Source organism: Symphodus melops (assembly GCF_947650265.1).
Source record: "Symphodus melops genome assembly, chromosome: 11".
Classification (NCBI taxonomy): Eukaryota; Metazoa; Chordata; class Actinopteri; order Labriformes; family Labridae; genus Symphodus; species Symphodus melops.
The window spans coordinates 1,603,689-1,630,776 of record NC_136701.1 but is presented as its reverse complement, the minus strand read 5'-3'; the positions used below and the strand labels follow the sequence as shown (position 1 = coordinate 1,630,776).

Sequence of the window (27,088 nt, the reverse complement as noted above, 5' to 3'; positions counted from 1 at the left end):
AAAAACAGGAAATCTACTGTCCACATTCAACAGGTACGAAAGACAACGAAGGGACACTGAGGGAAAGAAACACTGAACACAGGTGAGACTGATGAGACAGGTGAGGACAATCAGGCTCATCAAGACGGAAAGGAAACAAGACAACAGTGAGGACCAGAACGATGATATAACTCAGGAGACACTAACCACACACACACACACACACACACACACACACCCCTTACCTCCAGCACATTTCTCTCAGACATTTAGACTCGACATAACTTCTCTCGTGTGTCGTCTCGTTTTCTCCTCTTCCTCCTCTTCACGCTCAGCCCTCTCTGTAACTTTAATATCTGTGACGTGATAAATGAACGGCTTCAGACTGACGTCTGCAGACAAAGTGAAACTGACTTTTGACTACAGTGGGCCTAGAAGAAGAAGAAGTCCTGGGCCTCCATGGACGTCTTCAAATAGAAACAATAATAGACTCTGGACACTGAGGCTTCTTTTGAAATGGCAACATGCAGTATAATAACTAATCTGCAGTAATCCAGAAATACCCCGATAAAGCAAAAAGCCACAGTATGCACTCACACACAGTTTCCCACAATGCATAGCAACAGGTCAGAGATGAAAATGCTCCAGCAACTCTTGCAGTAATGAGGAAGGACTGAACGTAACAGCCAGAATCATCACAATCAGAACACACAAAAATACCACGTTAGCTTTTCTCAGTCCTAAAATCTTAAAAATCTAAATGAAATCTCGTCGTCCTTTTTCACTGTACAGTAAAAGTGTAAGTGGATGCTGCACTTTAGACGAGTTTGCCATCAGCAGGGTTTTTGTTTACGCCGTCCTCAGAGTCAGGTGTGTGTGTGTGTGTGTGAACACGGCTTTGACTCCAGTCAAACATGGCTCCATGCATTCAGAAATCAACAGAGATGTGGTGAATGAGGGATGTTTAGAGGTAAAACAATCACGCAAAGTCAAATAAAGGTTCCATGTTTATGTACAACTGTCGGACATTTGTTAAGAAGAATAAATAAATAATAGTGTTTTAAATCCTTTAAAACAACTGTTGCTTTTTTTTTTTTTTTTTAAAGGGAAAAAAAGAAAGAAATTAAAACAATAACATGAAAGTCAAATGCAAAAACAGGTAAAAAAAAAAGAAAAAAAAGAAAATGTTTTTCTGGAAATCTAAAAAAATATGTGAAATTCTCACATTTTTGGGGGTTCAGTATTTTTTTTTCTTCTAATTTTAGACAAAACTTAGTTGTGGTTCATAAATGTTTCAGTGTTTCATGAAAAGCTTTATTAATGGTAGGTAAATGTGAAGTGTGTCACAGCAGCTCTTGTTTGTGTCACACTATAAGAAGTTCACCCTGCTCAAGTCTGCTGGGAGCGAGTGTCTCTTTTTTACAGCGTTATTCACAGCTCCTCCCTCCCGGTGTCAGAGGATTACAGATTTTAACTCTTCTGTGAACACTGGAGGATTGTCTCGGCTCAAGGGGAAATTGTCCTGTGTTGTATTTGGATATTTATCATCTAAAACACGTCAAAGTTGTGCCGTGTATCCGGACTTTACGCAGTCGCGGTAAATTGAGTGTGCGCCTCTGCTGCGTCTCTTACGGCCGCGCAAACTTACTTTAAAGACTTTGATCAATTATCAGGACAGTGGAGAGGAGACGGTATGTCTACGTGCATGGATATTGTTGACTAACAGAGAGCAACTTGTCGTTTCTTCTCCATCATCCAGGATCCAGAGGCTGCCGTGGAGGTGAGGGAATGTGTGTGTGTGCGCACTTTGCCGGATTATCTTCATATAATCTGAGGAGCTGTCACCCGGCTCTGAGTTATCTGCTGTGATTAACAGGTGGAAGTGAGTTAAGTGATTTGTTTTCTCTGGGTTTATGTTGTTGTTGTTGTTGTTGGACAATTACTTGTCTTTTCAGTCACGTGATGTTTTGTAATGTTCCCCACGCAGGCATTAATATACAAAGCAACAGAAGAGTGTGTGTTGAGTGTTTCTCTGTATTGAGCTGCCTGTGTGACACCTGCTGCACAATGAGTGGGAACAACCTGAGAGCAACATGACGGCCGATATTCAATCAATCAATCAATCAGTATTTGTATAGCGTTAATTCATAACAGGTGTTACCTCGAGACACTTTACAAACAGGACCTTACTGTTTGTCTGTTAACATTAACAAAAGAGCAGGTAACAAGACCAGGCTCAATATATATAATGTTCTGAAGTACATTTAAACAATGACTCAATCAGTGGATTCCATTCATTGGCTTTTTTGACTGAACATTTGCTGTAAAAATAAATAAATAATAATAATTAAAAAATATTGCCAAAGCTTCAAGCAAAGTTCATCTTTTTGGAATAATAAAAAAGCCGTTAAAATTAGGAGATAGAATAATTCATTTTGTGCAGAATCTCATCATGCATGTTTTTGTGGGTTTGCTCATGCAGTAAAAGTTTGATGTTTCCATTGTGACTAAGAGATGAGGTAAAATCCTCTCTCTCTTTTTTTGGAGCTATGAAGCCATCCCCTGCTGGTATGTGGTCTTTCCTTTTCTTCTTTTCACCAGAGGTTGTCCCCTTCTTCTTCTTCCTGGAGGTCTGTGGACACTGAGCTGGTGAGGTAGCTCACACTTGCAGATGTGTTGCTAAAGCTGCTTCTATAAACGATGCCAAAGAAAGCTCAGTCCTGCACTGAAAAGAAACACGTCTGTTCAAAGAAGCTTTCATCTCATTGGTCCATCCTTTTGCCCCCCAACATCTGATTAATAAAAGACCTATCCTTCCAGTACTTTCCATGTTTATCTGCGCCTGGACTTTCCTGCAGCGTGACGCGCACTCTGTGCCAGACTCAAATCACCTTTAAGGATGCTTGGCCGATGAAGTGCAGAGTGTCGGTCTCGTCCCCCCCCCCCCCCCCCCCCCCCCGGGACTGAGCGAGGGGCAGTAATGGAAACTCTATTTTTGGACAAATTCACTAAAAGATTAAGGGTTCTATTAAAGCATACATATTTAAATTTCACGAACAACGGCAGCCTGGAAACAGGCGCCAGTGACCGAGATAAAAGGCTAATAATAGACTAATGTGGCAGAGGCTCTGTGGCACTGATTGGCCCAGACTTAGTGGATTACTGTGTTATTGTTCAATGGGCATGTAGCTATAACTTTACCTGGACTCACAGAGTGTCTGCAGACTGGAGGAGTGTTGGCAGGGAGCAGGATGCGTCTGGTAGCAGGTGAGGAAGGAGATGAGGAGAGAGGTTAGGTCCCTTCAGCTGAATGTGAGGGAGCAGCCAGCTGAGAGGGAGTCCGCTCAGGGTGAACCTGGGGGAACATTTGGAGAGCTGGCGTCTCCTCAAAGCTGCACATGTTGTTGGTAAACTCAGCCATGACAGATCCTTTGTGTCTTTCTCACCTTTGTTGTTGAATCAGGGTATATTACAGACTATAATCATGTCATATAAATGACAGAAGGGTAAAGCATCCGACTGTAGAAATAAAATCTGCTCTGTTTGTCAGAATTAACGAGATTCTTGTTTCTTGAAATCTCCCCAGAAGCTCATTTAAACCTCTTACTGGTCGGTTTCCGCCGGATACGCGCGCGCGCTGTCGTCCGTCTGCTCCGCTCCAAAATACGCGCCAAGTCTATTTTCTCTGCACGTACAAATCAAGCTGGATAGAGCCGATCAACCCGGACAGGAAGTCAAGCAAGGGAACGCACGAAGTCTATATATATATATATATATATATATATATATATATAGACTCTGGATCGTGCATCGTGTCGCTTTATTAACATTACAACAGATCAGGCACCAAATGAAGAACAAATCAGCGCCAGGGAGGAAGCTGTTGTTTGCACGTGCTTCTCTTTGTCACGTGTCTTTGTCATGACTCTGTCAACTTTGAGTTGAGGCATTTTAGATCTTTGCAGCTCATGCATGAAACCCAACTTTTGCTTTCTCAGGATCAGCTGTGCTTAACTACACCATGCTTCTCTCATGTCACATGATGCATCTGAAATGCTACGTGACCAATCAAGAGACAAGAAGGCACCGCTGAGGTGACCACGTGACCACGCTTCTAAGGTCTGTTGGGGCCGATGCAAACCTTCACTGGGGGCCCCTGCAATTAGCATTTCTAATTATTTTCACAGCAATAATGAATGCAACACTTAGCAGGTTAATCAGAGTGAGTGGGCCCCATTAAGGAGGTTTCCTACTGTCATTGCACATTTTGAGGCGATGCATGGCTGAGGCAGAATTCACCAAGCGTTTTGATTGGTCACCCACTGATGGGGAACGTGAGCTGAGATTAAACTGTAATGAGACAGGTTAGTTTAAGGCCATTTTTTTTGGGGGGGGGGGGGGGGGGGCAATATGAACTGAGATAGATGGAAGAAATTGCAACTCTTATTAGTTGCAGAAAAAACTAAAGTTAGAAGCAGTATCGCCCGCTATGGATTGTGGGTATTTTCTTGACTCCAGTAAAAACTGTGCATGCTGTCTTCTACCTTTTGCATGTTTTTCAAAAAAAAAAAAAAAATTGTCTAAATGTTTCATAGTCAAGATTATTGGGGCGGCTGGTCGAGGCTTCAGTCTCTTGAGTGAAAAGGTTGCCACCTCACTGGAATAAGATCCTCTGTTTGAGTCCGTCAGGGCCAACATGTCTGACCTTACAGAAAGTCTCCGTCAGGCGCAGGAGTTCTCTTCTTGTAATGTCAGGAGTGAAAGGTCGACGCGTAACAACTTCCTGTCTTTGAAGGTTGTTGTGTGGAGATCGTCTGAGAAGAGCTGGATGCACAGCTGAAGCATTCTGCAGCAGGTTTCACTTCAAACTTTGATGTTTGGGCGTTTTGTTGTGTTTGGGATTTTGTTTAAATGTAATTTGAAGTATTCCTCATCAAACAGTTCAAAGAGGCGAATTAAGCATCTCAGGTTTGTTGGCATTCGGATGAACATGAACTAAAACTGATCATCTCACGACTTTGATCACATGATGGGAAAGATATCAGGAGTCAACGTTAACTAAAAGTGATTTACACGGTTGTCCTGTTCTATCCAATCACACGGCATATTTTTTAATTTCTGATTTAATTGGCTGTTTTTGCTTTTAATGTTTTTAATTGTATTGTTATTTATTACTTTTACTCTATTTTATGTCTATATATTGTATTTTCTGACTTGCACGTCCTGTTTTAGAATCTGTCTCTTTGTACCTCGGCTCCATTGCAAATGAGTTGGTTCTCCCTCAAAGTGTTTTCTGAGGATTTAAATCAATAAATGATGATTATATTATTAGAGGACAAAGCAGTACTCTTTTTTTTGGGGGTAAGAATTATTCACAATATATTTGCATTTTATGAAAGCATCAGGTCTTTGATGTGTCCAACATGCTCATTCAGTGGAAATAAAGATCACTGAACAGATGCTCGACCTGCTGCAGAATGATGTTTTTTGTAAGTTAGCGTCACGGAGCTAAAGCGTGACCTGTTTACCTTTAAACCGGCCTGTGATGCAGTCGTTGGTGTTATTCGGTGCTGCAGATTTTAAACCTCACAGAAGAGACGCAGCGAGGCCCGCTTGGCCCAGTGTTGTCATGTGTCTGCTCGGCGATAAGGACAAAGGAGCCAGTTTGTTTTGGGGCTCTAATCTACTCGAATCTGAGCAGGAAATTGCTGCTCATGGCGGCCTTTTTCAGAGAGATAAGAGACCATGTCGAAGGTTTAAGATCAGCTGGGTTTCTGTTTGGTGAAGGCAACGCAGCCTCGTCCCAGGCAGCGTTTATGACGACTCACAGATTTTGGAAAATACTGTTTCAATATGTTTTTCTTTCCCTGATTTTTGCTGCAATTAACAAACCACATGTAGTGTGTTTTTTGTGCATGTTTCAAAGCTTTGATTGAATCAGCCGTCTCTCAACGGGAAGGTCGGGGGTTCGATCCCCAGCTCCTGCAGCTACATGTCTGATGTGTCCTTGGGCAAGGCACTTCACCTGGAGTCGCTCCGGCTGCTCCGTCGGCATTGTGTGAACGTGTAATTGATTATTTAATGCTGATGGATACTTCACTGCCATCAGTGTGTGAACGGCTGACCTGCAGTGTGGCGGCACTATTACTTTAATCATTATATAATGATTATAAATGAGTGCACTGTTAAAGCTGTTATCTTAGACCTTCTTTCTTTTTGATCTAAACTTGCAGCACAGACTCTGTTCTGTCTTCTCCAGGTGCAACACTACAAGGACACTTTGTTTATCAGACACTAAAACACGATCATGTCCCCACGTCTGACGTGGAGGAGTCTCCTTACTACAAATATATCATCTCAATTTCAGCTTTATTTGTGAGGGACAACGTGCAATAAAAACCATAAAGGGAACCATTTGATGCATTGCGCCAGAGTTAGCCTGAGGCTAATTTACATCTGCAGTCCCTTTGGCAGGTAACAAAACAACATATATATAAAAGCAGACACACACTCACGCAACAGGCCTTGGCAGCCCCATGGGGGGATTAGAGGAGAAAAAAAAATAAAAAATGAGTGAGATGGAAAGAACATTCGTTGTCCATCCTCTGGTTTTAGTCGTCCTGCGAGTCGTCTGTATCTGCATTGTATCTCCTCATTTTATTAAACCTTCTGGTTTGTTCAGATTGAACCCGAGTCTCTTCCTCTCCCTTCTCTGAGAAAACAAAGACACACAAGGTGACTTAAAAAAAACCCTACAACGCCATTCACCAGTTCTGGGCTCCAGACGGTAGGTTAGCAGTTTGAATGGCGCTGATAGTGGAGCAGTGTTGCAGTCATCGCTGCTTCACATAAACCGAGGTCGTGTTGACAGAAGTGACCCGGCGCGGCTCACAGGTTGTCCTGGACTCGGGTACATGAGGCTGGTCTTCACCTTTGGAAGGTGACTGATCAGCTGACTCATCTCTGAGGCTGCCGTCTCCTCAGGCCTTAGTCCCAGTAGAAGAAGAAGTCTGGCGCTCTCCCTTATCTGACGTCAGCGTCCAACGTGGAGCTCTTTGTCCTCGCTTTTAATCAGCTTTGTTTTATTGATTCATTGATGCTGTAAGAGCTGGCGGCAGTGAGATGAGCACAAACACAGGACTTAGCTTCAGGACTTAGCCGAGTCCAGGTGAGAAACGAGAGGTGACCTTGGAGTCTTTTGGGGTCAGCTGTCTGAGGAGCTGACCTCGGGGTTCTGACGTGTCGCTACGAGGGATAAGAGGAAGATCCAGTACGGGAAGACGTTTCTTTGTTTTCTTCGACAGGGCTCGTTAGCTTTTGTTTGTTTGTTTTTTTAGTGGTAAATTAACAATTTTCATTTCCATGATTGAAAAGCTTTGACTTGTCAACACCAGACAAAAACTTTATACAGCTCACGGCCATGACAGCCTCATCAATTTAAAACACCAAACACCCATTTACTCCCTTTATAACAAAGCAACACATTTTAAACTGTTTGCAACAGGAAACTGAAATTCACAGGTCAGAATTTTTATTTTTATTTTTTTTACGGATGTGGAGCGCAAGCTTTTGTTGCTGCTCGTTTAAAGTGACACCTGACCCTCCTGCTGCTGTAGACTGACTGTTAGCTGTACACACAGGCCTTCACCTCAAACAAACATTTCTCCTGAAGAACATTGTAAACGTTTGTGTAACAGTTCTAATGTTCCTCCTCAGGTCACGCTGAGTTTCATACCATCATCTCATTGGATCAAAAAGTCGTTTTTAAAAAAAAAACATTTGCCATGAAGTCGGTGTGTTTGGATGAGAGCCTCACACAATCTCGTTAAAAAAAAAAAAGCTGAACTTGCAGCTGCCTGTTGATCATAAATCATAGTCGCTCCATTCGAGTAATTTGATTGGACAGGAGGCATTCGATGAGGGCCGATGTATCGCGTCACCCCAGAGTCAGCACAGATTTAAAAAAAAAAAAAAAAAAAAAAAAAAGTCATCAAATTGTTGTAATAATATTTAACTTGCAGAAAAGTTGGATTTCCTGAGGTGAGTGATGGAAGAACGAACGAGCAGCCAATCGTAATGGATGGATTTGCAATGACATCATAGCACGTCAAAAACAAGTGCTGTTTTATAATCTGTCAACCACCAGAGGACGCGTCCTCAGTCTGTGTTTTCAGACATTAAAAATAACACTGCAGGTTACACACTCTCAAACACACACACACACACACACACACACACACTCACACACACACAGAGGTGTGCTCAATCATCCACATAGTTCCTGTCAGCTCCGCCGTTTAGTCAGAGAAAAAGAAAGCCACAACGCCGTCGTCTTCCAGAGCGCCACGAGGAGCACCACCTTCTGTGCCGGCACATTTTTTCACCTGCAGCCGAGGCAACGAGCTTTTTTTCACTGAGGGCCCGGCAGCAGCGGTCGCTATGGCAACGCACAGACTCTCTTCATAATGCCGCTCTCTCTCTGCATCACTTCCTGTCCACGGATGATTCCAGCTGCACGTCGACAGTCCTTAAAGTAACCCTGACGTCAAAAGACATGCATCAGGTCATCGCGTCACTCTCAGACGTGACTCACCACAGCGTGTTGATGCAACTCCAAACATGTTGTCAGTGTTTGTGTGAAAAACACACGACGTGATGCTCAGTGTAATGGCATGTTTCAGGTCTTCTCCTTCTGCCTCTCCTCTCCTGCAGGGTTTCCCAGTCCTGTGTGGGATGTTATCAGACTGGTGGAGCGTTGAGGCTGAAGGAGCATGGTGAAGCACCAACCCTTACAGGTCTATGAGAAGCAGGTCTTTCTGTCCTTTGTCACCGGGGTCTATGGTTGCCGCTGGAAACGCTACCAGCGCTCCCAAGACGACAGCTCCAGGGTAAGACTTCACTTTCTTCATTATCGCGTGGGACACTTGGGTGGCATTAAAGATGTAAGAACTTTAAAATGATGGAATAATTGAACAGGAAGCTGAATGAGGCAGGATTATTTTATTTTAATTTTTTTTTCTAACTTTATTCGTCCCTGAGAGGAAACTGTGTCTTCCACATGCTTCTCACACTCATGGGTCACACACACACACACACACACACACACACGCGCACAAACAGGACCTGTAGACGTGCAATAATGGGGCTGGGCTGCTACACAGGGAGTGCACAAGTGCCTTGCTCAAAGGCACCCTCGGGGTTCCTAACCCAAGTCCATACAGACTGAGCTGCTGCCGTCCAACAAATGAATGTTTTTTAAATGAGGAAGATTTCCGTCAAACACGACAAAAGTTGGAGTCATCCCCGTCCTGACTGAATTCCTGAGCGAGTTCCAAACCGGCCCCGAGTGACCGAGGTCAAAATGATCGTCCCATTTAGATCAAGAGAGACAGAATGCGCACAGTGTTTGTCTGTGTAACGCCGAGCCAGACGCCCAGCTGTGTTTGATACCCGCTGTGCAGCCGCAGCAACTGCAGCTGGACGTCTTCTTCATCACAAAGAGTCGGAGACTGGGCCCTAAATTAGGCTTTTTACTGAATGTGTGATCCTGGCACCGAGAGAAGACACAAAAGTCTCTCTCTCTCTCTCTCTCTCTCTCTCTCTCTCTCTCTGTCTCTGTCTCTGTTTGTGTGTCCATGTAGTCACACATGCACACAGTGCTTTTTTAATGCTGGGTGAGATTCAGTGTTGGAAACGTTACAACTTTTCCGTGTTCAGGAGAAGAACTGATAAGACGAGGGACTCAGGAGTTCACAAAATCCATCCGATGAACTTGAAGACGATCCATTTGTTTACATTTCACCGTCATGTGATCACCAGCACTGTCTTTTTCTCTTCATGTGAGAAAAGGTTCTCTGGACCCAGAATCAAACAAACACACTGAGGGGACTCACAGAACAGAGAGAGAGAGAGAGCTGGTTATGTTTTCAGATGATCAAATCTGAACTAGCTGCAAAGCTTCAGACAACAAAGGAAGTGAGACACAAGCTGGGTGTCAAGGTGAAAGGTCAAGACGTGAACCCAAAAGTGTTAGAGGTCAGAAAAACATCTCCACTTTGGATGGAAGAGGAAATATTCAAAACTCCAAACCATGGGCACCTTCTTTTTTTTTTTTTTTTTTTTGTCGTCTTTCGCACCGTCACGGTACCTTCTCTGAAGCTGGGACTCCAAATGAGATTTGAGCAGCTGAAATAGTTCATAGGTCCTGAGGTTTAAAAAAAAGGAGGAAGACGATTCCAAAAGTTTCTAAAACTATGAAGACGTTTCTGGAGGCCAAAAAATGTGGACTGAAAGCTCGAGATGTAACGATTCACTCAACTCCCGATACGATGAGACAAACAGACGCAGCTCTTCATCTCTTCAGCTCTGCTCTGTTCTGGATTACATGTTGTAATGAGGGGATCCCCACATTGAATTTTAAGCTGTGGATAGTTTGGAAAATCTCCACCTCCATATCTCAAAAATCCCTTTTTAGTCCTATAAAGCATTTTAAATATTTCCATTTACTACAAAATGTGTGTTTCTAGTTTTCTGAGTAACGTTCAGTAAAGTGTCTTCGATTTTGATGATTTTTGAGTTTCATGCAAGAATGTTTCTGATTTTTAATGCTGCAGTGACCCGAACAGTCAGCAGACAAGATGCAGATTCAGAGACGATACAAAATCACAAACGAGTGTGATAACCTAAAACAATGGAAACATGCTGCGAGTGTCAAACACACATCAGGGATACAAGCGTCCGTAATGAGCTCAGCCTTACAGATAGGTTGAGGGGATAAAACGTCCAGAGGGAGCTCGGAGGAGAGACGCAGCTCCTTCTCCTCCATCGAAAAAGGAGCCAGGCGAGGCGATTTGGTCCACTTGTTAGGATGGAGGTGTTCTGGTCTCATCCACGTGGGAAGAGTCCCAGGAGGTGGCAGGTGGTCCAACGCTCCCCACCTCACCATCTCAGATTTCCATGAAATTTTCTGGGCCAACAACAATTTCATGTTTGAAATCCTTGGGAAAATGTGGATGGGAGTTTTCATTTTCAGCACTACAAAGAAAAGAGTGAAGGCCTCCTGAACATGCCAGTCTATTGTTTGTGGGGGGGGGGGGGGAATGGGAATACTGTATCTCAGGAATTATACCACCTACAGAGCAAAACATTTGCACATGTTCATTTCAGCCCAGTATGAACTTGTATACCAAATTTCATCATAATCTGAGCGGATCAGGTGGGGCAGATTTCTAACATTGGACCCCTCCGGATGGAATGACCCTGTACCATCTTTCCTTGGAATCCCCCCAAGAGAGGCTGACCAGATGGACCCACCCTGGATTAGCTGAAGTGGAATGGATGGATGGATAGATGCTTAGGACTCTTTTTTTTTTTTGTAATTGATTAATGAGACTCTAGACTTTGATAACACATCAAACTTTGCTGATACATTTCCAGAGACTTTGATATTTCTGCTTGCAGTACTCGATGTCAAATCCTCCTGCTGCTCGAAACAGAACAGGAAGTGTCATGTGTTAAATTCTTTGCTAAAAGGAGCAGGACTTTCTGAGAAGCAGGCTTCTCCTCATCATCATCATTTTCTCACCCGGAGCCAACTTAAGCTGCCGGTCACCACCTTTCACTGACCTGACAGCTCACTGCTTCCTGCGTCCTAATCTACCGAACGACCGCTTTCATCATGGAGGACGAACAAAGACAGACGAAGGGAAAAAAGGTCAAAGAATTAGTCTGAAAACAAAAGGGGGAAAAAAATTAAAATGGGAAATTTCTTGAATAAATATATAGTGAACTTGTGTTTCTCCGACGAAAGCCTGCTAAGAATAAGAACTACAATGCAGTAAATCTTTAAGACAATATGAAACATGGCAGAGTAATTCATATGAAATCCATCATTTTGAAAAGTAAAATAAATCACATGTGATTCAACTTGAAATGTGACTCTTACTTGAACAATGTTTCCATTGTTGTTTGATGCATAAATCATATTAAACTCTCGCTAAGTGCATCATATCTGTGCACGCTCATCTGAACTTTAAATCAGTCTGAAAGAGCCACTAATGCTTTAAATACATCTGCTTTCTACTCTCCTGTTCCTTCAGGTTAGCACTGATATCAAACCTGGCTGTGTGGCCTCAGCTGCCTCATCAGTGCAGCCATTTGCTCTTTACCTGCACACATCTCATTATCACGGAGCCGCTTACATAAGCTGCTGGAAATGTTGAGTCCAGGCACGCTGCGCTGCAAAGCTGATCAATGCTCATCAGTTTGTGTGGCCTGGCCTATCATACCCTTCACTCCCCCGCACAGAGCATTAGCTTCTTATCCTGTTAACTACTGAGGGGAAGAGTCCTTGACTGCTGCTCAAGCTCACCTCTGTACCTTTGGCCCACATGGCAGGAGGGACCAGGGAAGGGTTAAAAACCTGCTGTAGGGTCCTTTTTATTATTTTTAGGAAAGCCTTCTCTTCGTTTTTTTATGTGTTTTTTATGTGTTTTTAACTATTCTTTTATCCTGTAGCACTTTGAGATTGAAAAATATGAAGTGCTTTACAAATACAAATGTTTTATTATATTATTACTTTTCCGTGCAGCATGTAAGATAAGATCACTGTACAAGTACATCGAAATACGTTCAATCCTGTAGATGCCATATCAAAAATATGCACATTTACAAAACACTATAACCAACTAAAAAGAAGAAAAAAATCACGTAGAGGTGGCGTGTAGTTGGAGAGCTACGAACTGCAGCGCCTGTGCGCACCGCCATCTTCAGCAAAAACGTGTTTTTTCAAGAAGAATGTTTTGTGTCGTGGAGCATCACAGCCGAGCATAATGTTAGTCATGTTGAAGACTCTCTGATCAGGTTATTTTCATAAAAGCAGCCCTCTGACATAACAACTGTATGAAAAGATGGATGACATGAAAGCTCCCCAAAAATGTAGCTGAAATATTCACGGCTCTTCCCACTGACGGGCTGCAGCAAAGGTCATAAAGCTCCGCCTCCTCCGTATTCCCTGATTGGACATTTATCAAACTGCAAAGGAAAAAGTAGAAAATTGAGTTTTTCTCAAACATTTGTTCAGTTATTATTGTTTGTTTTACATCTAATTCATCATTTTTTCTGAAATCTTTGAAGTGTGGATCATGATAAAAAAGAATTCTAACACTCTGAGAGAAAATGACAAATGAGAGTCTTTGAGCTCTGCGTCACCGTGAGTGTCTGTTCTGCTGTGAGGGATGTTGTCTTTTTAATCTAGGCAAAAAATGGCCTCAGTTGCGCAATATGTTAGCATCCCTTAGCAATGTGTTAGCATCCATTAGCAATACGTTAGCATCCATTAGCAATATGTTTGCATCCCTTAGCAATATGTTAGCATCCATTAGCAATATGCTAGCATCCCTTAGCAATATGTTAGCATCTATTAGTAATATGTTAGCATCCCTTAGCAATATGTTAGCATCATTAGCATTATGTTAGCATCCATTGGCAATATGTTAGCATCCCTTAGCAATATGTTAGCATCCATTAGCAATATGTTAGCATCCATTAGAGGGTATTTTGGCTTCACCTTTCGTTCTACAGAAGGAGGTGGAGATGTGTTGTCAGTTTTCATTTATCTGCATGATCAGATTAAAAAAAAATCACTTCCACTGCTCTATCCTTAAACTGCATCTCTCGCTGCTAATATCCTGCCTGTTGACGAGTACTTTGGACAAACACCCTTTAAAAATACCCATCTATCAATCTAAATAAATACATAATCAGTTGCACTCTGTTGTTTGTGTAATCAGACTGATTTAATATTTATTTCCCCTCCTCTGAAACGTTTTCCTCGTGTGTGTTTTTGGCTCTTCTTCGCAGTGGGAGTGTACATGGTTCATCCTCCTGTGCAGCTCTTTCCTCCTGCTGCTCTTCTGGGCTTACTTCTGGCTGGTGGCTCAAAATGACATCAATGAGTTCAACATGTGAGTCAGACATTTAACTGATAAAGACGAGCACCTTAAAAAATATGAAGCAGCCACACAAACGGGCGTTTTGTTGTTGTTGTTGTTGTTGTTGTGACTCCAGGTCGGTGTATAACCACTCTGGAGAATGGAGCGATGAGACCATCCCACTCCTGGCGTCCTCCACCATAGGATTAAGTTACATCACTTTCTTACTGGTAACAGTCTGTTTCAAACACCTTACAGATCGTAAAGGTCCCATATTCTGCCCTTTTTTAGGTTTTATTTATTTTATGTGTCTATTTAAGTTCGTTCACGATCACTAATGTTTGAATAAAGTGTTTTCATGTGCTGTCGCTCCACGCAGCCTCTCTCATCTTCTGTTTCTAACACTCTGAATCCTTCACACTCAGGGTCCCCACATGTGCCAAGTCTGATCTGACTGATCAGCCGATCTGCTCTCTTATAATTGGTCAGTCGTTCGGCTTTGTTCTCGATATGTCCCGCCCCCTTTTACCAAATTTGGTCAGTCTGAGGAGAGCTTGTGCCTCTCAGACTGACTGTAGCATTCCAGCCCATTGGCTACAACGAGCCAATGGGCTTGGATCAGTGACGTCTTTGTCTTGTGATGTCACAACACACATTTACAACGCAGGGGGGGGCGAGGGACCATGCGTTAAATTATTACTACTGCCAACAGGAAGAGGTAGGAGAAGCCGCGTTAGTGCAGACGTTGAATTTTTGCACGTGGATGTGCCAGCTGGAAAACACAGAAAAAGAAGAATATGGGACCTTCAATAATGTCCAGCTACAGGACAATATGACTCATTGATCTTCCCTCTTGTTCCAGATGTTAGCTCTTTCCCACATCTCTCTGGGCCAGCAGCTGAACCTCTACTGGGTTCACAAGGTGCTGTGATTTACATCTATTACATCTCAGATGTTTTTTTGTTTTTTTAAATGCGTCGGCCTCTCTGAGACACTTTTGAACATCATCGCCCGTCCGTCCCTCTCCCTGCAGATCGGCGTGTTGGCCACGCTGCTCACCACCATCTCTGGCATCATCTCTGTTGACGACCTGTGGGCAGATGAGTGGGACATCCTTCTCGTGTCACTGCAGGTCAGAATCACAATCGCTGTTTTGACGTTTGGCTCGATAACGGTGCCGTTTAAAGGTGTGAAATGAGTCTGATCCAGATGTGTTTAGGGGTTCATGCGTTCATGTGCCTTCCACTCTTGTGTTCTTGTATTCAGGCCACAGCACCTTTCCTTCACCTCGGAGCCCTGACAACAGTCACAGCCATCAGCTGGTTGGTAGCTGGGTATGTGGTCCGCAGAGAGAGATCCAGTAAGTCCTCACCTGAATCTCATGTTATGACCCGTGTTATTACCATGGCTGATTTCCTGTTGAAGTCACTGTCAGTGTCATCTTTGGTTTTTCCTCTCTCTCTCTCTCTCTCTCTCTCTCTCTCTCTCTCTCTCTCTCTCTCTCTCTCTCTCTCTCTCTCTCTCAGCTTTCCAGGTGATGGTGCTGCTGATCTACGCCCTCGTCCTGCTGGCTCTGTATCTGGCTCCGCTCACCTTCACCTGCCCCTGCATCATGGACCGCCACAGCCTCTCACATCGACCCGACGTCATCGGTCGACGGGGAGCTCCCATGGTGAGTGTCACCGTCTGATTTCACCAGATAAAAGATTGAACAAATCACGTATTCTGCGGTCAGAGCTCGTCACTTCCTGGACCTGCCAGGTGCCACGTTTACACCTGGCATTCATTTTAAAGCGTGACACAAACATAACTTCCAATTTTGCACCATAGACGTAATCCAAAGTCTTCAATAATGGCGGCGTGATTTCAGTTGACACGGTTTGGCACGTTTTGAGTCAGGAGGAAACATCGAACGTAACGAGCAAACATTAGACAAACACGCTGACAAAGAGACAGGAAGACCAGGTCATTGTTTTTTGCGTCGTAGTTTTTAGTGTGTGTGTGTGTGTGTGTGGGTGTGTGTGTGTGTGTGTGTGTGTGTGTGTGTGTGTGTGTGTGACACAGCAGAGGGTTGGACGGACTCTCAACATGAGTCTGCTGTTATCAGGCTCAGTGAGCGTGAGAGTCGACAACGCGGTGAACTCTCATTTCACAGCCGGCCGAGCAAACACTGTTCCAGATGACTGGCTGTAAACAAATATGAATGTACAAGAGATGTTCAGAGCTGTGTTCTCTCTCTCTCACACACACACACACACACACACACACACATTAAAACCTCTCATTAAAACATTTGAAGTTTTGATCCTAATTAAGTCAGAAAAATGTAGAAATTTGAAGTAAATGATTTGTCACTTTTTGTCTTTTTAAAAAAAAATCAAATCAGACTGTCAAACTCTATTTTTAAAGCACTTTTCGTACAATAATGAATCTCAAAGTGCTTTTACAAAATAATAAATCAAACGGCAACAATACAGCTCCACCACCGCACCCAACTCAACTCACCAACCAACAACTCTCAATCAATTCTTCAACGAGGAAACACTGGAGGATAAAAATGTAATAAAACTAAAAAGAGATTCTGCTAAAAGCTAAAACTAAAAAGGTTGTTCAAACTGTTCACATCATGTTCTGCCCTCAGGTCTCCAGGTAATAAACTGTTCCAAAGTGCCGGGACTGTTTTCATAAAAGATGCCTCATCGTAGCTTTTAGTTTGGAACAATTAAAAGACCACATCCAGAAGACCTGAGGGCTGGAGAAGGCTCATAAGTTCAAAGCAAATGGGATAAATAAGTGAGAGAAAGAGAGAGTGTAAAAACCAATGAAACAATAGAGTGCTCTCTTTCTGGTTCTTCGTCAGAAGTCTTGACCAGAGAGAAGCGCATTGCAGGAATCAATCCTGCAGGTGATGAAAGCGTGGATAAGAGTCTCTGCATTGGCTTGGGAGAGAAACTGCCGGATTCTGGCTTTATGTTCTTTAGAAAGGGTTGCCGGGAAAAAACCCGACGTGACAGAGCTTTTAATGTGGCTGCTCTGTGGATCAGTCTACCTGTAAATATGAGAACTGCTCCCTAAGCCTAACTCACCTCTCTGCTCTGGCTTTTAATACAAGCTGAGCTTGACATGGTGACATTTTTATTCACACTCTTATTATTCTTGTATTTTTATTGTGTTTCACTTTTATTATTTTCATAGAGTTTATTTTTACTTCTACACAACTTTGATCAACCAAAGTTGTTTTAAATGTGCAACAAGAATCGTGATTATAAAATGTCTATTTATCACATCCCTGATACAGTATGTGGCTGGAAGCTGATCCTTCTCTATTTATACAGATAGTTAGTTACTTACTTAGTTAGTTAGATAGTTAGTTCGTTAGTTAGTTAGTTACTATGTAAGTTAGTTAGTTAGTCAGTCAGTTACCTAGTTAGTTAGTTACCTAGTTAGTTAGATAGTTAATTACTTAGTTAGTTAGTGAGTTAGTTAGCTAGTTACCTAGTTAGTTAGCTAGTCAATTACCTAGTTAGTTAGCTAGTTAAATAGTTAGTTACTTACTTGCTTACTTAGTTAGTCAGTTACCTACCTAGTTAGTTAGTTAGCTAGTTACCTAGTTAGTTGGTTAGTCAATTACCTAGTTAGTTAGTTATCTAGTTAGTTGCCTAGTTAGTTAGTTAGCTAGTTAGTTAGTTAGTTACCTAGTTAGTTATTTACCTAGTTAATCACTTAGTTAGTTAGTTAGCTAGTTACCTAGCTAGTTAGTTGCCTAGTTAGTTAGTTAATTAGCTAGTTGCCTAGGTAGTTAGTTAGCTAGTTAGTTACCTAGTTAATTACTTAGTTAGTTAGTGAGTTAGTTAGCTAGTTACCTAGTTAGCTAGTTGTCTAGGTAGTTAGTTAGTTGGCTAGTTAGTTAGTTAGCTACCTAGTTACCTAGTTAGTCAGTTAGCTAGTTGCCTAGGTAGTTAGTTAGTTCGCTAGTTACCTAGTTAGTTAGTTGCTTTGATTGTCTCCCTTTGGAGAAATTTGTCACAAGAGAATGTCACATGTTTACATGTAGCACATCACCAACAAAAACAGGAAAGATTTTGTTGTCTAACTCTGTAGTTGTTTCCCTCGTCCTGAAAAGACTGACCCTCCTCTTCTTTCTCTCCTCGGTGGCGCAGCTGGCTCCAGAGAACACCATGGTGTCGTTTAACCGAGCGCTGCAGCACGGAGCCAGCTCCCTGGAGGCCGACGTCAGCATCAGGTTCTTTCAAACACGCTAACCCGAACGTTTGATTTCTACCTGCTCTTATCTGATCCATGAAAATATTGTGTTTAAGATTGTACGCCGCTATAAAAAATGACTTGTGAATATTAGCAGCTTCTGCCTCCACGTTTTCTCATTGAATCAGTAGCTGTGTGTTTTTTTTGCAAACCTTGCTTGACCACGTTTTCTCTCGCAGTGTGGATGGCGTCCCCTTCCTCCTGCGTGACAACACCTTCAGACGAACCACAGACATCAGCAAAGTTTATCCATCCAGACAGCACGACGACGCCTCCTCCTTCAACTGGACAGAGATCCGACATCTGAATGCAGGACATTGGTTCTTGGAGGTAAAGTGAAATACACTTCAGCTAAACTCATCCTCACATATTTATACATCTGTCACAGACGACGGAGAAAAACTTCACAATTCTGCTCCTCCATCACAACAGTTCACAGGCTGCTGTTTTGTGATGCGTGCATGTTTATTCTTTGGTCATGCAGAGAACACATCTGCTCTGCTGTGTGATTCAGAGATATCAGCTTTGGCTGTAATGTTCATTAAAAGTGTGCAGAGCTCCTGTGTTGAAGTGATACAGTCCCAGTGATGCTAATGAAATGCCTATTGTCCAATCAGATTGCTGCACTTCCTGTTGTGTAATAAGCATCATTGGGTGTCTCATGGGTCTGTTTTTCTGCTTCCAGAGCGACCCCTACTGGACAGTAAAAACACTGACCGAGAGGGATCGCGTCAGAATAGCCAACCAGTCAGTCTGCAGCCTGGTGGACATGCTGCGTCTGGCGTCCAGGGCCAACAGCTCCGCCCTCCTCGACATACGCAGGCCTCCGCCAGAGCACCCCCGCCATCGCAGCTGGTTCATGGACACGCTGTGGGCCGTGCAGAAAGCAGGGATCTCCCAGAAGAGGGTGAGGACTGTAGGTCGACCATAATAATACTTTGATTATTTAAAGGTGTTGCTTGAAGAATTGCCCCCCCCCTGCTCTTGTTTTGTATAAATACTCTTCACAAAGATATTATTTACAGTCATCACATTGACATTTACAGTTCAACAAGCAGCACCTTCCTCCCAGGCTCTTGTATCATGTCTCAATAAGAAGCACACACGGTCTTCTGTCTGATCCGGGTCTTTCTCTTTGTCACATGTGTTTGTGCCAGGTGACGTGGACCCCCGACACGGACAGGGGGAGGGTGCGCGGGCTGCAGCAGGGTGCAAACGAGAAGCTGTCCATCAAAGAGATAAGGCAGAGAGGAATCACCAGCCTGAACCTCCACTACAGCCAGGCCCACCACAAAGACATAGAGTAAGAGCGGAGCTGGGGGACGATCATGAAGGGGACCAATCAGCTGCTCCAAACACTGTCTGAAATCATGTTTTTAGAAAGAAGACGAACGTGACCTCCTGTCTCTTCTTAACGCCTCGGTTGAAGTCGTGTGGATTCTTATTTTGTGGGAAATGAACGTGTGACTACGGTACAAGTCCGATCCCCTCCAATCAAAGCAGATCATTAAATCATGTTTCCAAAGCAGAGATGTTTGTCACTCTTGCAGCATATGTGGGAAAAAAAAAGTTTACCTTCTCGTGTCTCTGGAGGGAATGTGTGACGTCTGATAAATGTCCATAGGATGGCGCCGCGGCCCGCTTCGGTTTGGGTGTTTAAGAGTTCAGTGGAGAGGTTAAACGCACTCGTGCAACGTGGAGTTAGAAGGAAGGGAGCCGTCTTCTCCTCCGCTCCTCGATGGTGGACGGAGACTCTGCAGGATGGACGCTCGAGGCTACCTCAGCTGCTCCTGGAATAAAATAACAAAGGGTTTGAAAGAAGTCAAACGTTGGAGAGAGAGCGAGTCAGTCAGTCCACCTTTATCGGACAGCAGAACCGAGAGAGGAGACGTGTCATGTATGTGTGTAATGTTCATAACATAGAGCGTGTGGTGCGATGTGATGAAGACGTAAAGTGTGCAGGAAAATGTTTGGCTCGCTTGGTGATTATCCAGATCCTGCCAAGTTTTCTTGGAGCCAAATTATTTCAAATGAATGAATAAATCCTTAATGGGCCACTGGGAGCCTACTGGTTTAGTGTGCGCGCCCCATCAGGGCGGGGAGCCCGGGTTCACGTCAGGCCAGGGGCTCCTTTCCAGCACGCCGTTCCCCCCATTTCTGGCTCTACCCACTGAACTGTCTGAAATAAAACCCACAAATCGACATGAGCGACGGAAATCATGAGTCTGTTAAAAGTCAGCATGCTGAATCACTTTTCATTTCATGTATTTGTTGGGTGAGGTCAGTGCACTTCTGTCAACACAGGAGCAAACTGCATCCATGTAAATATGCAGGAATTTCACCTGTAGCTAGAGGAAAGAAAAAAAACAGACATTAAGCTTATTAAAAACTGCAGGATGAGCCGGAAGCTTCTGGAACAGGAACCAGAAAGGGGAGGACAGACGTTATATTATTCTTCTTTATTATTTAACCACCGTTGGAGTTTTGTCTTTCAGTACGACAGCGCTCCCTCTGGTGGTCAAACACCTCAAATGCACGGCAAAAGACCTGCGCAGGTGTTTGACTCGGCAACAAGTGAAGTAACCGCAGAATTCATATCCAGTCGTGTTAAACTGCTGAGAGGAGTGCAAAAGAAAAACAAGCAACATAAAGAAGTCGGTACCAAACTGAAAGCAGGAAAAGACGAATAAATCTGAAACTAAAGGAAGGGAGGAACTGCTCCTGGTCGTGTCTGCAGATACAGACAGAACGGGGAGGTTGTTCTGCTCCCAGGTGCAGCGAAGGAAGGTCAAAGAAGCACAGAACAAATATCAGAGACATTTCGTCATACAGTTCAACACGTCGCACGACAGTAACGTCAATGAAATCTTTGATGTTTCGCTGTTTGTGAGAAACCTTCGTCCATGCAGTACAGATAAAACAAACCATTACTCTTTTTTTTTTTGTATTTTAGATTTATTTTGGGGCTTTTACCTGAACAGTAGCTTTTGACAGTGAATACGTTTGTTCAGTGTGAAAGGAGTAAGAGGCGATGAGTTGACGTCTGTGTTTGCTCTCCTCAGGGAGTATCTGGCCAATAACGTGAGCGTGACCGTGTACCCGGTGAACGAGCCCTGGCTCTACTCTCTGCTGTGGTGCAGCGGGGTGCCTTCTGTGTCCTCTGATGCCCCCCAAGTCCTCCGAAAGGTGCCTTACCCCATCTGGCTCATGGTAAACAGTTTTCCTCTCTAATCTGACAACACACACACACACACACACACACACACACACACTCTGACACACACTCAGACGCAGACAAGGTCAGGCAGCGAGACGAGAGGACAGCAGGAGAGAGGACAGAGACTGACGAGGGCTCAGCGAGACTCGAGGGCAAGGACGCCGAGAAAAACGAGGGCGCTCAGTGGCAGACTTTGGCTCAGCGTGGGTTCAGAGGAAAGGAGGATCATGGGAAACAATCTGAGACGCATTTAAAGAAGAAGGGCAAAGAGCAGGGCTGGAAAGCATTAGAGTCTGAATCCTGACCTCTGCTGGTTTGAACTCTTCCTCTGTCTGTTGTCTTGCAGAGCCACTACGCGTACTACTTCATCTGGATCACTTCCGATCTGGTCTCCCTCGCCGTCGTCTTCGGGATCTTTGGTTATCAGAAGTAAGTCGCACCGTGTGGATCACACGCCCCGAACGTATGAGCATCTGTCACACGAAGAAAATATCATAACTCACATAAAGAGCATGATATATTTTTAATTATTATTAATTATCTGAACACAAGGGAAACTGTTTGTATGCTACAACAGGCAGTGTAAGAGCTGGGCGTCTCCAAACGATATGATTTAAGGTGGCATGATCCTTGCAGAAAATCTTTGTCTCGTCTTTGCAAGCGTAAAGTTTTGAATTTTGAATATTTATACATCACTTTACTGTGTTTTGTGCGTGTCCTTATTCCATCTACAAACCCCCCAAATGATGAGAAAAGTCCATCCTCTCCATCGTTAGCCTGCTCCTCTTTTCAGAAAATGTGTGCTCAAACAGGCCGTTTGGAGATTTTTCCCTTCATGACATCACAAAGGGCAGTAGCCCCTCCCCCCAGGTGGGTGACACTCCCACAGCTAGGTGTTTGTTCTGCCCTCTGAGTCTGCCTTCTCACCGTAAACAATAGGACATGGAGCCAGAAAGCAGCGAGTACACCCGAGCCCTTCCAGAGAGGGGGCGTGGCCAGACACAGCTCATTTACATATTTAAAGCTACAGACACAGAAACAGCCTGTTCTGAGCAGGGCTGAAATAGAGGGGTTTATAGACATGATCAGATACAGGATCAGAGTGGATTTAGAGACATGTTCTGGGGAGCTCTTATAAGTCATGTATTTAAACTGGTTGATAAAAAAAGGGGGAGTGTGTGACCTTTAATGTCTCGTAGAAAAACAGTAATAAGTTGCTGTGCTGGTCTCTGAGTCTGAGCTGTTCTTATTCACTCTGCTGCTTTTTACTCTGACATTTTCATTCTGCTCATCCTGCTCTTTTTTTTTTCTTTCTTTGTATTATTTTCTTCACTCCTCGTGTCTTTTGTCATCATGTCTCTCCTCTGTGCTATAACCTCTCCGTGTCCTTTCTCTCTCTCTCTCTCTCTCTCTCTCTCTCTCTCTCTCTCTCTCCCTTCACATTCACTCTGTCCTGTGCTCTGCCTGATCTGCATGCAACCTTCCTCCGCTGCCCCCGGCGTCTGTCAGCTATCATATGATCAGGTAACTGCTGCCACTGCTCTGGCCTTTGTTCCTGCCTCCTCGTCTGTCCTCCTCTTCCTCCTCCTCCTCCTCCTCCTCGTGTCTTTTTTTCTGACCGACACCCCGAGGCTGTTTCCTTCCTCTCTTACACTGTACTTGTTTACTTCTTGTGTACCTCTGTGCTTTCCACTGAAGTGTATCAACACTGTTAGCGTGCTCGTGTCATTTTCACTGATCTGCAAACAAACAGTTTGATCTGTTTAGAAAAGGTAAGAACAAAAAAAGCTCCTTAGAGGGTCAAAATAAATATCAGGGAACTCATTTGGATTCTGATAAATCTGAAAATATATTTTTGAATGAAGAAGACTTGGACCCACAGATACGAGACTTAATAAAGACTTGTTTATTAGATGTCAAATTACAACTAGAGCTGTCAGTATTCACATGTTGATTGTGATTTATTCAGGTCTGTGATTCGAGACTTTTATGCGCTTATTTCTCACCGCTGATTCTCGTCTCCCTGTCGTCATGGCGACGAAAAAGAAAGACACTGCTGCGTCTTTCAACGTGTCCGTTCACTTTTAAAGAGTCCAAAGTCGTACCCACCTGATGACATCACACGCTCGTCTGTGCGCCCCGTGTACAGAGGCTAATAGTCCTCCACTCGACTGAGCCCCCTCACGAATGTCTGCTTTTATTAGAAGAGAAAATAAATTTTATAAGGTCACTATTATCTCATGAAAATCGACGATTCAGAGCACCGGAAGAAAAAAGCAGTTTGATTTTAATACGCAAAGAAAAATCCTGGTGTTGGGAAGCGACTGTGATTTGAATCAATCCTGCAGGATCTTTACCTCGATGCTCGGATCTGCAGGACCTTTTCTTTGGATCAGCGAACACACATAAAGCCGTTTAGTTCTTTGATGCGGCGACTGACTCGTATGTTAAAGGGGCGCCGAATCAGTCACCTCCATGTGCTTGTTTCTCACGGTCTTTGTGTGCTGTTACAGGTGGAAGATGAGCGGGATGCAGAACTATAACCCCGAGCAGATCATGCTGAGCGCTGTGACACGTCGGACCAGTCGGGAAGTGAACGCCATGAAGGAGAAGCTCATATTCTCAGGTGCAGCCATCTCTACATTCACGCCTGAAAACATAATCAGACACACATCCAGCCATGAGGAAAAGAAAAATATTTCTCTTCTTAGAGATTTGTCTTATTTCGCACGGCGGGAGCAAGTATGTGCAACTTCTGGAAAGTAATAAATCCCACTTCATGCATCGTCCTCAAATCAGCGCACCTCATTCGGAGCGAAGAGTCGACTCACCTCGCAGATGATGATGATTTACGCCTCCTCTTCTCTTTCCTCCTACTCCCTCCTCTGGGCTCCTTCTTCCTCGTGTCCTCTCCTCTTCTCTTTCCTCAGCTTCTCCCCTCACTCTCTTATACTTGATGTTCTTCATTACTTTTTTTTTTTTTAAATTGGTTGAAATCTGACCGATTCACCTGGTGCTCTTTAAGGAGGAGAGAAGAGACATTGTGTAATATTATGTCAGCAGTAATGGACAGTGTTGTGATCTGATGCACTTTGACTGCGTTCATAAATATTATCTCTGCAGATATCTGAGCTGTGTGACTTTAAATGAATCCTTAAAAAAAAAAAAAAATCATTGGAGTTCAGTGTGGTTGCAGTTCCTGATTCCACCACTTGGAGGTGCCAAAGTTTTCCATTCAAACGTCCTCCTTTGACACAGAGACGGGATGTTCTGGTGTCTTTATGCCACTGTGAACGTGCTGAACCGTTTCCAGCTAAATCAATGAAATTCATCATCTTTATTAGCTTCCGTTTCGGCGTCATTGAAACAGTGATCTGTCGTCTCTTTCAGATATCAACAATGGACTGGGCAGTTCAGAGGAGCTCTCGCTGTATCCCGAAAACGGCCACGCGAGATATTCTCGCAGCAACATCAGCCGATGAGCACGTCTCCACGGCTGCATCTGGATTACAGATGTTGATTTGTGGACAGAGGGCAGTGACATGCACGTCGGCAGGCTGTGAAAGGGAAACGGCGTGGACGTGGACAAAGAGCGTTTCCTCAGCTCGCCCTGCTGACTCGTCCGTTTTTAAAAGACGTATATCATCACTTGCTTTTGTGCACGTTTGATATCACACGTGTCTGATGTTAGTGTGTGTGTGTGATTTTTCTAAGATAAGACGAAGACATGCAAAGGGACGTGATGATCATAAACGACATCAGAACTACATTAAATGTGCTTGAGTGACATTTTGTGAAAAAATAAATCAAAGGCAGAAGTTTCATATTTTTTTCATCTCTATATTTAATTTGAAATTCCTCAAAAAGAAGCATCTTCAACAATAATATATTTGTCACTCTTGACTCCTCCGCAACATTTCAAGTCTTTCCTCCACCTTTTCTCATGATTTGCATATTTTTGACTCCATTTTTTAAAAGTTTTTCCTCATGCCTTGAGACCGCTCGTCTCGGACACATTCAACATGAACGTTTACCACAAACCTTTAAAGGTGTTTTGTTACTATCGTTGTTCTCTTCAGATAGTTAGCATGTAGCATTTAGCATGTAGCAGAAGGAACTCTTGTCCTGTCTATAAGACTGGATGTTGTTAGATAATAAACCTGGACTTGGATCATGTATGAACCATAATAAAAGAAAAAAAAACAACAAAAAAAAACTTTAAGAATAAAACATTTAAAAAAATCTGATTTATGACAAAATAATAACTTTGGCATTTCAAAGAGTAAAAGTAGGTTTTTGTTGTAGGTCACTGTCGTTTCACAACAGATGAAATCAGCTGTGTGTCGTTCTGTATCTTTTACGGATGTAAATATCAGCTGGTTTTATTTCTTTTTTTGGACATCTTTTACATGTTTTACTTTTGCATTTATATTATATGTGACTGTCTTTTTTTGTTCTCATTGGTGTGACAAAGATAAGGGCAAATGTAAAAACTGTGTGTGTGTGTGTGTGTGTGTGCGTGCGTGTGTGGATTGGGGGATTTCAGAGTACTGTTGTGGTCAATGTTTTAATCTTTAATCTCTGCCTCTTCTCTGTCATGCCATGACTGATTTATTGTGTAGATTTAAAGATGCTCTTTCGACTTTCACACGGCTGCCTTTTTGTTTAATCATGTTTCCCCCCTTTTTGAATATATTAAATATAAATAGGAATAAACATTTTCAATTGACATCTTTTCTTTTAGCTGCGTCAGCTGTCCAATAAAAGTCCTCTCTGTGAACAACTTTTTATGTTTTTCCTTTTAAAGGACGGCGTAAACAAATGATTCTGAAATGGCTTCAAGGCCGAGGTCATATTTAAAAAAAAAAAAAAAAAAAAGATTGCAGAAAGAAGAGAGCGAGTCACAAAACAGCAACAGTCTGAGACATGAAAACAAATGATGTGATTATTTGGTCGTTGTAGCTTTTAGCATTCAGTGTAGATCAGTTCATTCTTTGGTACTTTGTGACCTTCGGAGCAGATTTTCCAATCGTAACAAATGATCTCCAAGTTCCTCCGACCCGTCCTTTCTCACATGCAGGGACAGGTTCCAAATAGACTGGTGTAGTTTTGAGTCCTAAAACCAGGAAGTGAGTTAGCATTTTAGCGCCGTGGGTTCCTAACTCTAAAAGTCAATGTGGATTTTGAATGTGTTTGTGTTTAGACTGAAATAAGGTCTGTGGTTAACACAAGCTGAAGAGATGTTTCGTAACTACGTTAGCTAAGACCCCACTTGTGAATTTTAAACAGCCACGCATCAGAAACGCGTGTTTGACACAGAGATTATTTTCTGCAATGATCCAAAATCCAATGCAAAAATGCCAGAGGCGGATTTTCGAAGGAACCACCAGCGCCATTTTTTCAGGTTGGCCTACAAAAATACGTCATGACTACGCCAGTCTTTTTAACTAATAGAAAGTATTTTTGTTTGATTTAAAAGTCTGTGGGTTGGGGGTGTGTCAAGAGGCGTGTGTCCCCCCCCTCCACCCCCCACACACCAAATATGATTGGCCACCCCAGGTGTCGCCCTAAAATCCAAAACATTTCATCTGCTTTTTTTTTTCTGCAGCGTTGGAAAAGGTTGATAGTTTTCTTTTGTCTGAATAAAGCGAAGAAGCTTCATAAGAATATATTGAAATTCTCCGGTTACTTAAAGTTG

General features: G+C 43.2%; 1 protein-coding gene across 4 annotated transcripts; it reads left to right on the top strand.

Annotated features, from left to right (window-relative positions):
• The first annotated feature begins 1,372 nt into the window (after positions 1–1,372).
• On the top strand, positions 1,373–25,620 carry gdpd5a (glycerophosphodiester phosphodiesterase domain containing 5a). Of its 4 annotated transcripts, none has more exons than XM_079356302.1 (16): positions 1,373–1,759; positions 8,692–8,867; positions 13,840–13,943; positions 14,047–14,140; positions 14,773–14,832; positions 14,944–15,042; positions 15,177–15,270; positions 15,437–15,582; positions 18,071–18,153; positions 18,353–18,503; positions 18,859–19,080; positions 19,331–19,476; positions 21,236–21,383; positions 21,737–21,819; positions 23,904–24,016; positions 24,781–25,620. In XM_079356302.1, exons 2-16 carry the CDS (start codon positions 8,751–8,753, stop codon positions 24,870–24,872), a joined length of 1,752 nt encoding a protein of 583 aa, XP_079212428.1. In that variant the 5' UTR covers positions 1,373–1,759; positions 8,692–8,750; the 3' UTR covers positions 24,873–25,620. The 4 variants fall into 4 exon arrangements, with proteins under 4 accessions (XP_079212428.1, XP_079212425.1, XP_079212426.1 ...); XM_079356299.1 differs by having other exon boundaries at positions 18,859–19,089; XM_079356300.1 differs by lacking the exon at positions 1,373–1,759 and adding an exon at positions 1,800–1,861 and having other exon boundaries at positions 18,859–19,089.
• The last annotated feature ends 1,468 nt before the right edge of the window (positions 25,621–27,088 follow it).